This window comes from Zea mays, chromosome 6, assembly GCF_902167145.1.
Source record: "Zea mays cultivar B73 chromosome 6, Zm-B73-REFERENCE-NAM-5.0, whole genome shotgun sequence".
In the NCBI taxonomy this organism is placed as follows: domain Eukaryota; kingdom Viridiplantae; phylum Streptophyta; class Magnoliopsida; order Poales; family Poaceae; genus Zea; species Zea mays.
In genome coordinates, this window is record NC_050101.1 from 175,926,141 (window position 1) to 175,939,049 (window position 12,909).

The 12,909-nt window shown below is 42.2% G+C and overlaps 1 protein-coding gene across 1 annotated transcript; it reads right to left on the bottom strand.

Annotated features, from left to right (window-relative positions):
• Positions 1-1,182: 1,182 nt before the first annotated feature.
• On the bottom strand, positions 1,183-12,705 carry LOC103630726 (Putative homeodomain-like transcription factor superfamily protein). The gene is made up of 18 exons (XM_008651772.2): positions 11,774-12,705; positions 11,181-11,672; positions 10,514-10,590; positions 9,459-9,947; positions 9,268-9,360; positions 9,029-9,193; positions 8,696-8,918; positions 8,511-8,611; positions 8,059-8,145; positions 7,586-7,738; positions 7,334-7,489; positions 5,872-6,078; positions 5,112-5,783; positions 4,490-5,038; positions 3,431-4,045; positions 3,238-3,342; positions 2,472-2,732; positions 1,183-2,350 (listed from the first exon to the last, which is right to left on the bottom strand). The coding sequence occupies exons 1-18, from the start codon at positions 11,970-11,972 to the stop codon at positions 1,505-1,507; spliced, it is 5,490 nt and encodes a 1,829-aa protein (XP_008649994.1). The 5' UTR covers positions 11,973-12,705; the 3' UTR covers positions 1,183-1,504.
• Positions 12,706-12,909: the final 204 nt, after the last annotated feature.

Sequence of the window (12,909 nt, forward strand, 5' to 3'; positions counted from 1 at the left end):
TAAATTTGAACAAAATCAAACTTAATATTTGTATTAAAGTTACCACAGCTATGCAATGACTACCTCATTTATAAATCATTTTGTTAGAAGGAAAAAGAGTATAATCAGCTCTATACAAAGTTTGTAAGTTCAGTTTATTGTCTAATGTTCATAACAAAAGCAAAATTACATCACACACTCTAATTCAAAGCTACAAAAAACATCTAACTAGCATTATCTCTAGCTTTGTGTTCTTTATCAAGTATATGAAAGTGTGAGAATGAAGTGTGGTTTTAATAAATATATGGGCCTTTTCGTGCCTCTATATGGGCCATTTCGTGTCTGTCTTAAACGGGTCGTGCCCGTGCCCGCCCATGGGCCGTGACCTCGGTCCAAACCCGGCCCGATATAACGGGTCGTGCCAGCCCGGCACTAAATTATTTCGAGTCGTGTCGTGCCTGGGTCGTGCTTTTTTTTCCGTGCTTCGGGCCGGCCCGTCAGGCCCGGCCCAAATGTACACCTATATGTTTGGTAAGCGACGGGAGCCTCTCGCCGACTATCTATGGACACATGAGTGGTATTTTTGAATGAAAACTAATTATGAATATTTCACAAAGAAATTGTTTCCACCAAAAATCCAAGAAACTAATTTATGGAAAGAAAACATATGTTGGATAAGATATTAAGGTATAGGATACTCTCTCATATGATTGATTGGCACATGGACGGTATTTTTGTCGAAAACTGATATTGACGGATATTTTTAGTAATAATAAAGGCTAACACCTTAAAATTTTCACGATAAAATGATTTCAACCAAAAATCCAAGATTGTGTAACAAGCATGTGTGAGGTAGGCAATAGGGCATCTTGCTAGAAATAGACCATGAATGTTTGTTTTCGGCAATTCCGAAAGCTAATACCATTAGATTAGAGTGGACATTAGTGTATTGGTAAGATGACTCGTAAAGAGGTATCTATTTTAAAAAGCATCTCTAAACATGTCTGTTCAGAGCAATGAAGCACGTAGCAAAGCGTTGGCCAAAAAAATTCGGTGGACGACGAGGTGCAAGTGCGTGACGACGAATCGATCAGACCCGAACACCGTTAGAGACAAATTTGTAAGCCAAGACTGTGACAACCGTCTAAAAAAAACTCTCCCTATATATAGCAATGAAAAATGTAGCTGAAGAACAAAAAAACAGACAGTGAATGACTTTTTTTTTACTTCTTGTGATTGGTAATTTGGCATTATATATACACCACAAATAACCTGATTCGAAGTTTCGAACATCCCTGTACAAAGCCGATCTTCCACTGTCGGCTAGCTTCTATGCAATAACGAGCCACAACTAGAGATGGTAATGGGTCACCATCCAAATGATTCTTAACAAAATGATAAGACCCTAAATAAATTTTAGTTAAAAATGAATAGAAATAGGGCCATAGCCACAGCACAGTTTAGAACTGGCAGCCTCTTACATAGTTGGCAAACCACAAACCTGCACAACTTCAATCCACTCTCATCACTCACTATACTCTGAAGAATATGATGATGTACCACCTTCATCCTCATCTGCGTTGGCTGCTCCATTACCATCATCGTTGTCCCGAATGTCATCATCCCAATCCATCTCAACGTCATCATCCTCATCACCAGCAGGATCTTCAGTTTCATAGTCCTCTCCATCCTCCTCGCCCTCATCCCCTTCAGCATCCTCATCGTGGCTCACATCACCCATCATCTGTATGGGGCTGAACTCAGAATTGTCCCTTGGATAGCCTGAGATCTGCTCATCATATTCCTCATTCATAGGCTCACCATTTTCCTCCTCTGACTCATCATATCGAGAGACCAAATTGTCATCATCATCCTTGACATATTCCCTTCTCTCCAAGACCCACTCTTCTGCACCCAAGCTCTCTGGAGAATGCATATTGCCAGTGTGATTTGCCTTACTTAACATGCTAAAGCTGCCCAATAGGTTTAACTTTGGAATTGATGTGGCACTGAATTCAGATGGTTGCCGAGGTCTGACAGTTCGAAGTCCACGGCCGCGGCCGCGGCCACGGGTACGCCCACCACGTACATTCTTTCGAGGGGCTCTCCCATAGGGCACACTATTGTCATCCCTGAACTGAATCCTGGATGAGCTACCAATACCCCTGGGAACCCTACCACCACCACCACGAGAACTACCTCCCCTGCTACCTCCTCTACTTCCCCTTCCACCTCTACCTCCCCGTCCACGACCTCTACGGCCATTGCTGTTAGTTAGCAATGTTCCATCCTGTTGATCAAAACCAATAGGTATGAACTGTTCTATTTCTTGTTTGTTCTTATTAATAGAAGGGTATCTCAGTGGAAGCTTCTGCACAGTGAAAAATACAAAAGCATGTCACTGATCCAGACATAGCAGATCAAGATGATCAATTACCACATGTAGTCACCGCTATTCTTTTGATGCAATAATAATAAGCCATAGGGCTCACCATGAAATCTCCAGCTTCTTGCTCCTTATTTGAAACCAACTTTGAATGAAGTTTGTATGAGATGGAAGTATCCAAGTCTAACAATCTTAAGGCGACAGCAGCGGTGGTGTCAGGAACCCATGGAAGTATAGTGGCAGATCCAGAACCTCCAACTGAATTCTGGGTAGCATCTTGTGTGTTTGAATTAAGCAACTCAGTTGTCGTTTCAAAATTAGATGATAAGTAATCTCGCTTTATTGCACTTTCCAGCACACTAAGCATCTGCAGAAATATGACATGGCAGGATTTAGATAGGCACACAAAATTTATACATGAACTTTGAAGATAAATTAAAACCAGGCTTCTTCAACCATGCTAATTCTCGTCTTTACACAATAGCTATCCAATCCAAGTCAGTTCATAAACGTCTCCAATAAGGAAGCTCAAATTAAAGTGGTCACAACTCTGCCAGAGATCAAAACTTGCACAAGATTCAGAACAATTTATGCCTAACATGAGATTGTTGCTATGGTCAATACATTAACAACTTAGTAATAGCTGTATATAGAGGTGGAGGTTAAAAAGGGCCAAGGTGGACCATGGACCATCCTTGGCAAAGATTTTTTTAAGTACTGGTAATCAATTTCACCGTTCAATTGAAAATACTAATTTGGACCCCCTCTTTCCTTTGGCATTGTTATAAAATGGACTCTTCTCTAATCCTTTCCAGACTCCGTCACTGGAATTATAGAGCATACAAATATAGGGAAAAAACATGCAATGCAACCTGCAAGACTTCTTCAGCAGATGATGCAGAATACAACTTCACACCCCAAGATTTTCGATACAAATCCGTCCAAAAAGGTAGGAGAGCTTCTGCCGGTACTGAAGCCTGTAAAACACTAACAAGTCACACAAACAGCATTTTTTGCAACAAATAATAGATGTCACTAGTGAATGATCATAAAATGTCACTTTACCTCAATGGTAGCTAAGAGCAACCTCAGCAATCTCAATCCTACGGGTACAGAAAGGCCCACAATTTGTGTCTTCCAACTAGGATTTGTTCTCTGATTATCTTCGCATTGTGATAAGTGCTCCAAGAAATTGTGAATGGGTTTGAATGACTTGTGACAAGAAGAACAGTGTTGTTCTTCAGCTAAGTATATCTGGTAGCAATGGTCACAAGATTGAATCAACTCAGGGCACCGCTTCTTTCCATATTTCATGGTGTACGTGGATTGGTGACAGTAGCACTCTCTCCACATCCATTTCAGAAACACAGAAGCCCTTTTCGAGATAGAACTTTTCTCAGCTTCGTTGTGCCCAATTTCTATCTTGAAAGTATCTGAATATGCCATAAGATTATCAGAAGCAACACCAGAAAGGGTACTGCATGGACTTCCAAACTCATTGTTGCAGTTTGGACTTTCATTACTTCCATTGTCAGTCCACCCAGTTGTGTGTTCTAAACTAACACACTTCTTCCTCTCAACAGCTTCCCTAAAAGTTGGCTCGATACTTTGCAACATTGAGTGTAGATGTGACTCACGGATGCCACGAGTATCAAGGGAAGATACCAAAGCTTCAAACGCCTGCATTTTTAATCAGAAATCGCGTTAAAGCACCAGTACAACAGGATCTGTCAATAATATAATCAGTCAAGTTAGCAACTACTTAAAAGCACAAAATCTTAAAAAAGAGAGACTAAGCATTTCAACAAAATATGCATGACTCTAGTCAGCTATCAATACCATAACCCTGGATTAAACCAACTTCAACGTTATACCTTCGACCTTCTACAAGAAAACAAACACCAAAAATCCATAATCCCCACCATTCAAAGTTGATCTAGTGCCTAAGATTGCAGTTCCCACCATTCAAACTAGATCTAAATACCTCTCAGAAGTTACATAAAATACAAACCAATTAACACATTGAAAGAATCAAGAATCATCTTTAACTCTATTTTAGAGAGCTCTTATTGAGAATATTAGCTAATGGAATTGTGACTAAGATTGTTTTGAGGAAACAACTACCTCAGATGAATCAATGACCCTCCAATATCCATCTCTAGATTCAAAAAAGACTCTTCCCGAACCAGGGTCATAGGATGATGAAGATGCAGAAAACTGCCAATACCGGTTCCGTCTCCGATCTTGTCCAAGGGGTAGCGATCTGTACACGTATAGCTGTTCTGCCTTGTGACCTATGAAAGATTTCAACTGAGATCTAGTTTTCTCAGATGAAGCATATTGCTGAACAGACAAGCTTTCGGGGTTAGTACTCAATTCTTGGCTTACACCATTCCATTGTTGAAATACATCACCAGTAATAAGCTGGTTCTGCTTATCAACAAGTAAATCGTTGTTCGTCAAACTGGAATTTCCGTTGTTGTTTCTAATAGGGTTATCCACTGGCACAAGTGTACTTTCAGCAGCATTATTTTTTTGATCTGTATCAACCTTTATACCCACACAAGAATCATACTGCACCTTACTAGTAAAGTCATCCCTTGAACGCCTCTTATCAAGTTGTGCCTCAGCCCACATTTGTTTTTTCAAAGCACTTGCTGCTTCTAGGCGTTCCTGTAAAGTCTGTTGTTCAGATGATGTTCAATAGGAAAATAGCAAGATAACAAAATCACAATATAAACATTACCTCCAGAATTGCACGGATAGAATTTCCTTCTGTGGCAACACCAATAAGCGCAACGAAAGCATTGAGCCGTTCGTCCACACTAAGATCACAATAGTCACCCTCAGCTAACCCCTGTACCCAGGACTCCCCTTGGTTACTTTCATCTATCTCAGTGTCTTTATCATCATCTCCAACTTGTGGGTCAGTTGAACTACTTGCTTTACTGTCTAAAGTATGCAACGGTACACTTGCACTAGATTTAATTTGAATGCTTGGTGGCACTGATATGTTCATCACACTGTTTGATTCTTTCTTTACATCACCAACTACTGTAATTTGTGTGTCATATTGAGCTCCAACTAGAGGAGACTTGGCATCCTTGCCCTCAATATTCACGTCGTCACCATCAGCGTCATCAGTAGCATCATCACATTCAGAATCCTCATCCCTCTCAGCCTCATCCACATCCTTCTCCACTTCTTCACACTCTGAAAGTGTATTCTGAAAAACCCTGATTTTTTCACGTGCTGCTGACAACACAGCCTCAGAGTCATCTGGGTCCTTTCTGTAAGGAGTTTTAACACAATATGTCGAAGGTGCTGTTCTTTCAAAAAGCTTAGTGTCTCTCGACAATGCCGCAGATACAGATGCCTCTGGTGTCTTACTTGTTGTAAGGTCTCTCAGTCCAGATTTCTGAAGAGAAACAAGAACAAACCAGTATAGGTTCCATTAGAAATAACAGGTCAGTATCAATCTAGAAATTTGTTTGATGTAGATATACCTGGATCTTTTCTGCAACTTCCAATATCGTGAGACCTCTGCTCCCTTCAAGTGACAGTACATAGAAAGCAGCAAACTTTACTGTTCCAGGTGTCAGACGGTGTCGAGACCTGCGATTAGTATACCCTCTTTCTTTCATTAAAGCAGCAGCCTTCACAGCCGCTGAACCATTTCGCAGAATGGAAATGACATCTACACCATTATGGACCTTTAAAAAACACGATTTGATAAGATATTTTGGAAAATTTCCATCTTGCTTATACGAACAGCAAAGGAAACAGTTTAAAAAACAAGTCTGCTGCAAATATGAGGATGCAACTATACTTTTTTGAATTGTCATGAACACCTATTTAAAATCGAATCCAGTCAATTTCAAATAAATTAACCCAAAACCTTTCTTACCATAACCCTGCTACTGCTGGTGATCCACTTAACACCTATTCATTCCCTGGAAGTGCTAACAGGCCCATTTAAGACCTAAATTCTTGAGGCCACAGATACTAGTCTAATCAACTTTAAGACTCCAAACAGTAATGTGTATAGTATATGTGAGTTTCTCATAAAATGTTAGTTTTCTACCAGATGCCAGCGGCATCGTCCAATTACTCCCCTCTGCATGGGATCAAATTTTGGCCATGTAAAATGGAATGGCCAATCTAGTCCGTCAAATATCACCCATGGATCAAATGAAGACTTGTCAGCTTATCAGTCCAGGCAGATACGCTAATTAAGCCTTGAAGCACTAATTTTCGCATGTTTCCAACAACAACAAAATACTACATAAAGCAATGACATTAAAATAATACAGAATTATATAACAATTCTAATATGTTAGTGAGTCCACTACATTTCTCCTATCCACAGTTTTATGATGCCCCACCACATGGTGATTCCAGTCTCCAGATGCCTAAAATACAAGTGGTGTGAATGTCAATGTCCAACCCCCACCCATTCTCAAATAGATATCGTTTAAGAATGTGTACGCTAACTGTGACACCTACTTTGTTTGTTGTGGTGGTGGAGTGTTGTGTGTGTCTGGTGTGTGTATGATGTGTGCGTGTGTCTGGTGTGTGTTTGATGTGTTTGTCTGGTGTGTGTTTGTCCTGTTTGTTCCAGGCCTCAGGCCTTTTCCCCTCTTCTTTAATATAATGATGCACAGCTCTCCTACGTATTCAAGAAAAAAATGTGACACCTACTATATACAAGAGAAAAATACTCTCAGGTCATATATGTTTCACATATCCTGCTATTATAGGATGTAGGAAAAGTAACGGTCAAATGTGTGTATTGAATACAATGGCATTGCCTAAAACGACAAGTAAACAAGAATAGAGCATTGGCTAAACAATGCAATCATGTTTCCTCCAAATTACTCTATGAAATATAAAATACTCCACATGATTATAATGTAACTGTCAAAGTATCATCGAGGTTCACAACGGAAACTGTCAATGATCAAATACCTCGTTATTGTCACGGTGATGGACAATTTCAGCATTGCTTTTCTTTAACTGAGGCCCAAAACCAGCACATAAACCAAATTGGCGCAATATTTCTGGCCATGTAAGAAAGTTCAAGTGGTGCTGCCAGTTAAGTATGTTGATGCCCCAAGCATACGCCTAAACAAGAAATGTTTTTCATTAAAAACTCATTACTATCCTTCAAAAAAGAACAAAAAACTTTGTTTCAGAGAATCAGCAATGCTGAATACATACCCCTTCAACAATTTGTGGGTGACCACCTCCAGGATTGGCAGAACTGCTCTGATTTACACCTAAAGCAACTGAAGGAGTCCGGGCAACATCCTCAATATCTTTAATGATAGATTTCAACAGAGCAATATGCAATTCACCTAAGAGCCTTGAATCCTATCACATGAATAAGAATTGGCACACATCTAAATCCATGAAATGGTATGAGAAAAGATTCAAAGATACATGAAACAGTCACGATCCAACAAAGTGTGGAAAAGGAAATGTAAATATCACTCACAGGAGTTAAGTTAAATGAGACAGTGCATGAGATCATAATATGCTGATATCTTTACTCAATGAAACAAGCAGATGGTACAGAAGAAAAAAGGCTAGGACCATGTCTCTGTCCTAGTTGTCAAGATATAAAATGAACCAGCATCATGTCATCATATCAAGACTACCTTTCGACATGATATGCTATATCTAGAACTTACATAATCATGAAGAGCCTGCACGAACTCATCCAATGTGAATGATGGAAGCCCAAGAACATCACCAAAGGTAACAAAGAACTTCCAAACCTGGATTTCATCAACAACATGTTCTATTAGAAACATTAATTTATAAATTATAAGACGTGATGCACTCTTAAGATATGCAATTCCATGATGCAGTAGCAGGATAGCCAAAAAATAGTAACATGAGGAGAATACATGATCCAATAGGATCATAAATCACAGCAACACAAGAATGGAGCTCCAAAAAGACAACAGAGACATCAATAGGCCTATTGAACCTCTATATTCTAGTCTGTTCACTGAAGAATCTTATCTTAAGGGAAGTACTTTCTTACAGAAAGAGCTATGTCAAAAAAAATTATAAAGCTTTTATAACCACTAAATTATTTCGGAAGGAGAAAATGTACATTCTAGATATCAGGATGTACCATCAAAAGGTTTCCAATAATATCCTCGGAATCTGCCCATGGTTTTATTGAAAAAGGCACCTTCAGTCTCACAGTTTCAGGAGGAAACTTTCCCAGCATTCCTGCAAAAGGAGAAAACAAAATTTCTTACATCACATCAAGCAGTGTACGTGGTCCAGAAGCACAGATCTGTAAATGTGGTGTACCTCTAAATGAATCAAGCTGCTGTAATGTGTCACTATCAAGAGAAACCATTGAGAGGAGCCCTTTACTACGAGAGGCCAGTTCTAATAATTCTAAGCGCTCATCTTCCATCAGTTCCATACTCTCCCGCGCGATTCTACGTGCTGTAGCCCTCTCATTAGCAGCCTTCTGCTTCGCTGCTTCTTTCTCTCGTCGAAGCTCCTCTTTTTGTCTTAGTTTTTCAGCCTGTGCATACAATAAATTAAGAACTAAACAGTACCAGCTTTCTAGACTTAAAAGTATGCAGTTTACACAATTTGTATTGCAAATAAAGGCTGCAAAACTAGGGAACTTACTCTTATAGATTGTTTCTGCATAAACTTTTCCATACGCTTGTGTGCACGTCTTTGTTCCCTTTGGAATTTCTCTTCTTCCCTCTGCCTTTCACGCATCAACCTCTCCTCTTCCTTTCGTCTCTCACGACCAAGTCTCTCTGTTTCCCTCTGCATTTGTTCTTCTCTCTGCAGAAAGAGGAAAAAATAATAATGCATCATGAAAGGTATGCATGAACTTTCTTAGTGCAACTAAGGAAGACCTTTCTATTCAGCAGATCTTGCTTCTCAAGCTCCTTTCTGATTCTCTTTTCATGAGCCTCAACCTCCCTAACAGTCTTAGCTTCCTCATTATGCTGAAGTGAAGTAACATTAGACAAAGATAATATTATATCAAAAAGTATTAATACAAAATAAGAAAAGGAATATACCCACAAATGCAGCAAGAACATACCTTGCGCTTTCTGTCCACACGATATGTATCATCATCATGATATCCCATTCTTTCAGAGGATGCGAGGGAGCTTTCAAATCCAGCAACTTGAGGGATGCTAAATTTGCCATGGATTGGAGTTGGGCTAACATTAATATTTGACAAAGCCCCCTCATGATCTGTCAATGCCAATGCAATCGGCGATCTGCCACGATGAGCCGAATGGCTAGAACCAGATGATTGACTGTGAAACGTATAGCTAGGTGCCTGCTCAAGTCCATGTAGAAAGCGTGAACCTGTAGACAGAGGAGCTACCCTCAAGTTTGATGCCTCTGCTGGAGCATTATAGAAGTGTGACTGGCTTGCCCTCTCATATGTGTCACTTGGCTGCTCAGGAAGAAATTGATATTCATGTACTGCCTGTGAGCCAAGATGAGAAGACCCAACCAAGGACTTCTGTTTCCCTCTATTTGGAAGTAAAGGGTCTGTGGCAGGCAAAAATGCCAAAGCCTACAAAGGAGAAACAGATTTTAAAGTTTGAACTTATCCGTGATCGTATTATTAAAAAACAATAACCTCATCCAACAAAAAACAGCAGACAATAGATAGAATAGAACTCAAAAACTCCAAACAATGCAAATCCATGAGGTGTGGTAAATTATAATATAATCATGAAACAAATGTACAGTAACACATCTAACGAAAAAGAATATGCTCTATAAACAGATCATGCAAATATAATGTCCATTTCCTTCAATGCAACAGTCTGCATGAAATGAATAAAACATGCAACACAGCAGCGCATGACTCCAATACCATTAAATTTCATATTTATTACATAAAAACTCGATTGCACAACCTTGGCTTACGGAAAATGGCAAAAGTATCATTAACTGCAAACTGCAACCACTACTCCATTGAAAAGAATCCCTATGGGAAGGCAGATTGATGGAAACAACACATAGAAAAATGGATAGAGTCTCTATTTATGTCATCTATTCAAAGACAAAAGGTGGATGAAGTTGTGAAAAAAAACAAGCATTTGTATGCAAGTAAACTAACGATGTAATGTATACCTTCATGGGTTTGGAATCATGCCCAAAAAACATCTTGGTATCATATGATCGGAAGGGCTGCCTTGGTGGCTCAGGAACTGCTCCAGAACATTGAAAACAAATAGCAGAAAATAAATCAGCATAATGTAAATATGAAAAAAAAACTAGAACTGCAGGGGTAAGACAGCCTCGGGGTCGAGAAAACCCCTGATCCCATGCCTATACAGTGGCAGTGTGGCACCATAGCCCATGTGAGAACACAACCGTGACAGGGGCTGGGCCTTAAACATGTGCTTTGGCGTGGGACAAATGAGGGGAATTTTTTAACCACAGCCCCACGGGGAGTCGAACCCAGGACCTGAGAAGTGCTACTCAGACCACCTAACCAACTCAGCTAGAGGCCCCTTTCACAGCATAATGTAAATATGGCAAGAATACATTGGCAACAATTCAGGTTTCAAACTCTACAAAATAATCCATGTCAAAACTTCCCAACGCTATAAAAAGACAGTAAGTAGAAATCTGAGTCTATATCCACTACATCTATAAAAAATGTATTTGAAGGACAGTTGGATGAGATTGAAAGGTCTACACAATAGGCTTCTAAATCAGTCTTGTGTATTGTAAATTTATTTGAAAAATATATTAAGGCATCAAATATAACGCATCATGAGTACAAGGTTCTTACCTATAGGTGTGCCAAATGCACCAGGAGGAAGTGGATCAAATTCAATACCAAGCACTGGCCCATCATCCCTCAAAGGCTCCCCTATAAGTGCTTCTACAGAATTGATCACCCGATGCTCCGCTTGTGTAAGGTGCACTGGTGCCATGTGAGGCAGCATAACTTGTGGAGGTTCGTAGTATCTCCTCCCAATCTCGGGCACAGATAGCCTAGGCACGGATGGCCGGTCAGGCCCTCTCCTGGAATAGGGTGGCAGCTGCTCACGATAGGTTCCAACAGTCCCCGCTATCATCTCGCTGGGCGGCGATGGAGGCGGAAGCACAGGTGATGGCGCTATGACTGGGGCGCTAACCTCGTCGTCCCTCAGTTGCCTCTTGGCCAGCGGTTTCCGGTCCTTGAGCCGGCGGTGGCAGAACCACATCTGCAGCTGCCTGTCCGTGAGGTTTAACTGCACCGATAGCTCCGCCCGCTTCGTCTCGTTTGGGTACGAATCCTCTGCGCAAACGAAATCCCCATGAAAAACACAAGCACAATTCGATCAGAGGCCCGCAAAAACAAACCCCCAAAACATTCAGAGTCATCAGTAGTCGACGAACCTGCATACGTCCTCTCCAGAACCTCCAGCTGGTAGGGCGTCTTCATGACGCGCTTCACCGGCGGCTTCCCCCCGGATCCGGAGGCGCCAGGTGCGCTACTCGCACCGCCGACGGCCGCGGGGACCAACGAATGGCCGGGACTCCCCATCCCCGCCGCCAGCAGCAGCGGCCCGGAGCCCCCGTCGTCGGAGGACTCCATCCCGGACGACCGTAACCCTAGATTCGCCTCCAGCGGACAACAAACCACAACACGCGAAGACTAGGCCACACAGAAGAACAACAAACCTAATCACACGCTAGGGCGATTTCCGCGAATAAATACACAGGCACCGAGCCGGAAGCAAGCCCGCGGCTCGATCCGCGCCACGAATTCCACCAATGGGTGACGGCGGCAGTAGGTAACGTCGCAGCCCAGACGCGAAGTAGAACAGGATCGGCGGGCGCACCCCAGCGCGGAACAACAGGACCCGGGCGCGCGCGACCGCGAGGAGGAGCAACAGGAGAGGGCACAGATGCAACTCCCCCTCCGCCTGCTGCTCGTCCCGAATTGGTCAGGGGTTTGGATCGCTTCCATGCTAATAAAAACCTTTTGGATTTGATGCCTCCGACTTTTATTATTGACTTGCTGCTGCTGCTTCTGCTGGTGATGGCGTTTGATGCTCTTCCGTCCCGCTGCGCTGCCTGCCCTGGCAGTAGTCCTTTTTTCCCTCGATGCGGAGGTCAGCAACCAAGGAAAGAAAGGAAGGGGGAGCGGTGATGTGGATCTGTTCTTGGATTGGTGTGGTGTGGATTTCGTGCGCGCGCGTTGTATGTTGTATCTCGCGGCTGGCTGTGGCCTGTGCACGCGCGCGCGTTCGTATGTTTCAATGTTTGGGAGCGGTAGCGGCCGCGTTCATCGCTTGTGCGATGAGATCGTAGAACTATTGGTGGATCTTCTGTGGCGGGGGGTGGGGCGTAGAGTGTTTGTGGCCTGCGTGGGAGGGGCCCGGTGGGTGGCCGCACTTCGCGTACCAAAGGGTGCCCGTGCCGGCGTGCCTGCACGGCTGCACTCGATGGTCCGTGGGACACGGTGCCCGGACGAAATGGAACTTTCACGGTCGTACTCGTGAATCGTGATTGTAGATAGGACCGTAGGA

Excerpts from the sequence above, each read along its gene's own strand:
- LOC103630726 (XM_008651772.2), bottom strand. The coding sequence starts at position 11,972 with ATGGAGTCCTCCGACGACGGGGGCTCCGGGCCGCTGCTGCTGGCGGCG. Across the intron at positions 7,739-8,058 it reads TGCAGGCTCTTCATGATTAT|GATTCAAGGCTCTTAGGTGA; the intron begins GTAAGTTCTAGA and ends TTCATGTGATAG. Across the intron at positions 4,046-4,489 it reads GGGTCATTGATTCATCTGAG|GCGTTTGAAGCTTTGGTATC; the intron begins GTAGTTGTTTCC and ends TTAAAAATGCAG.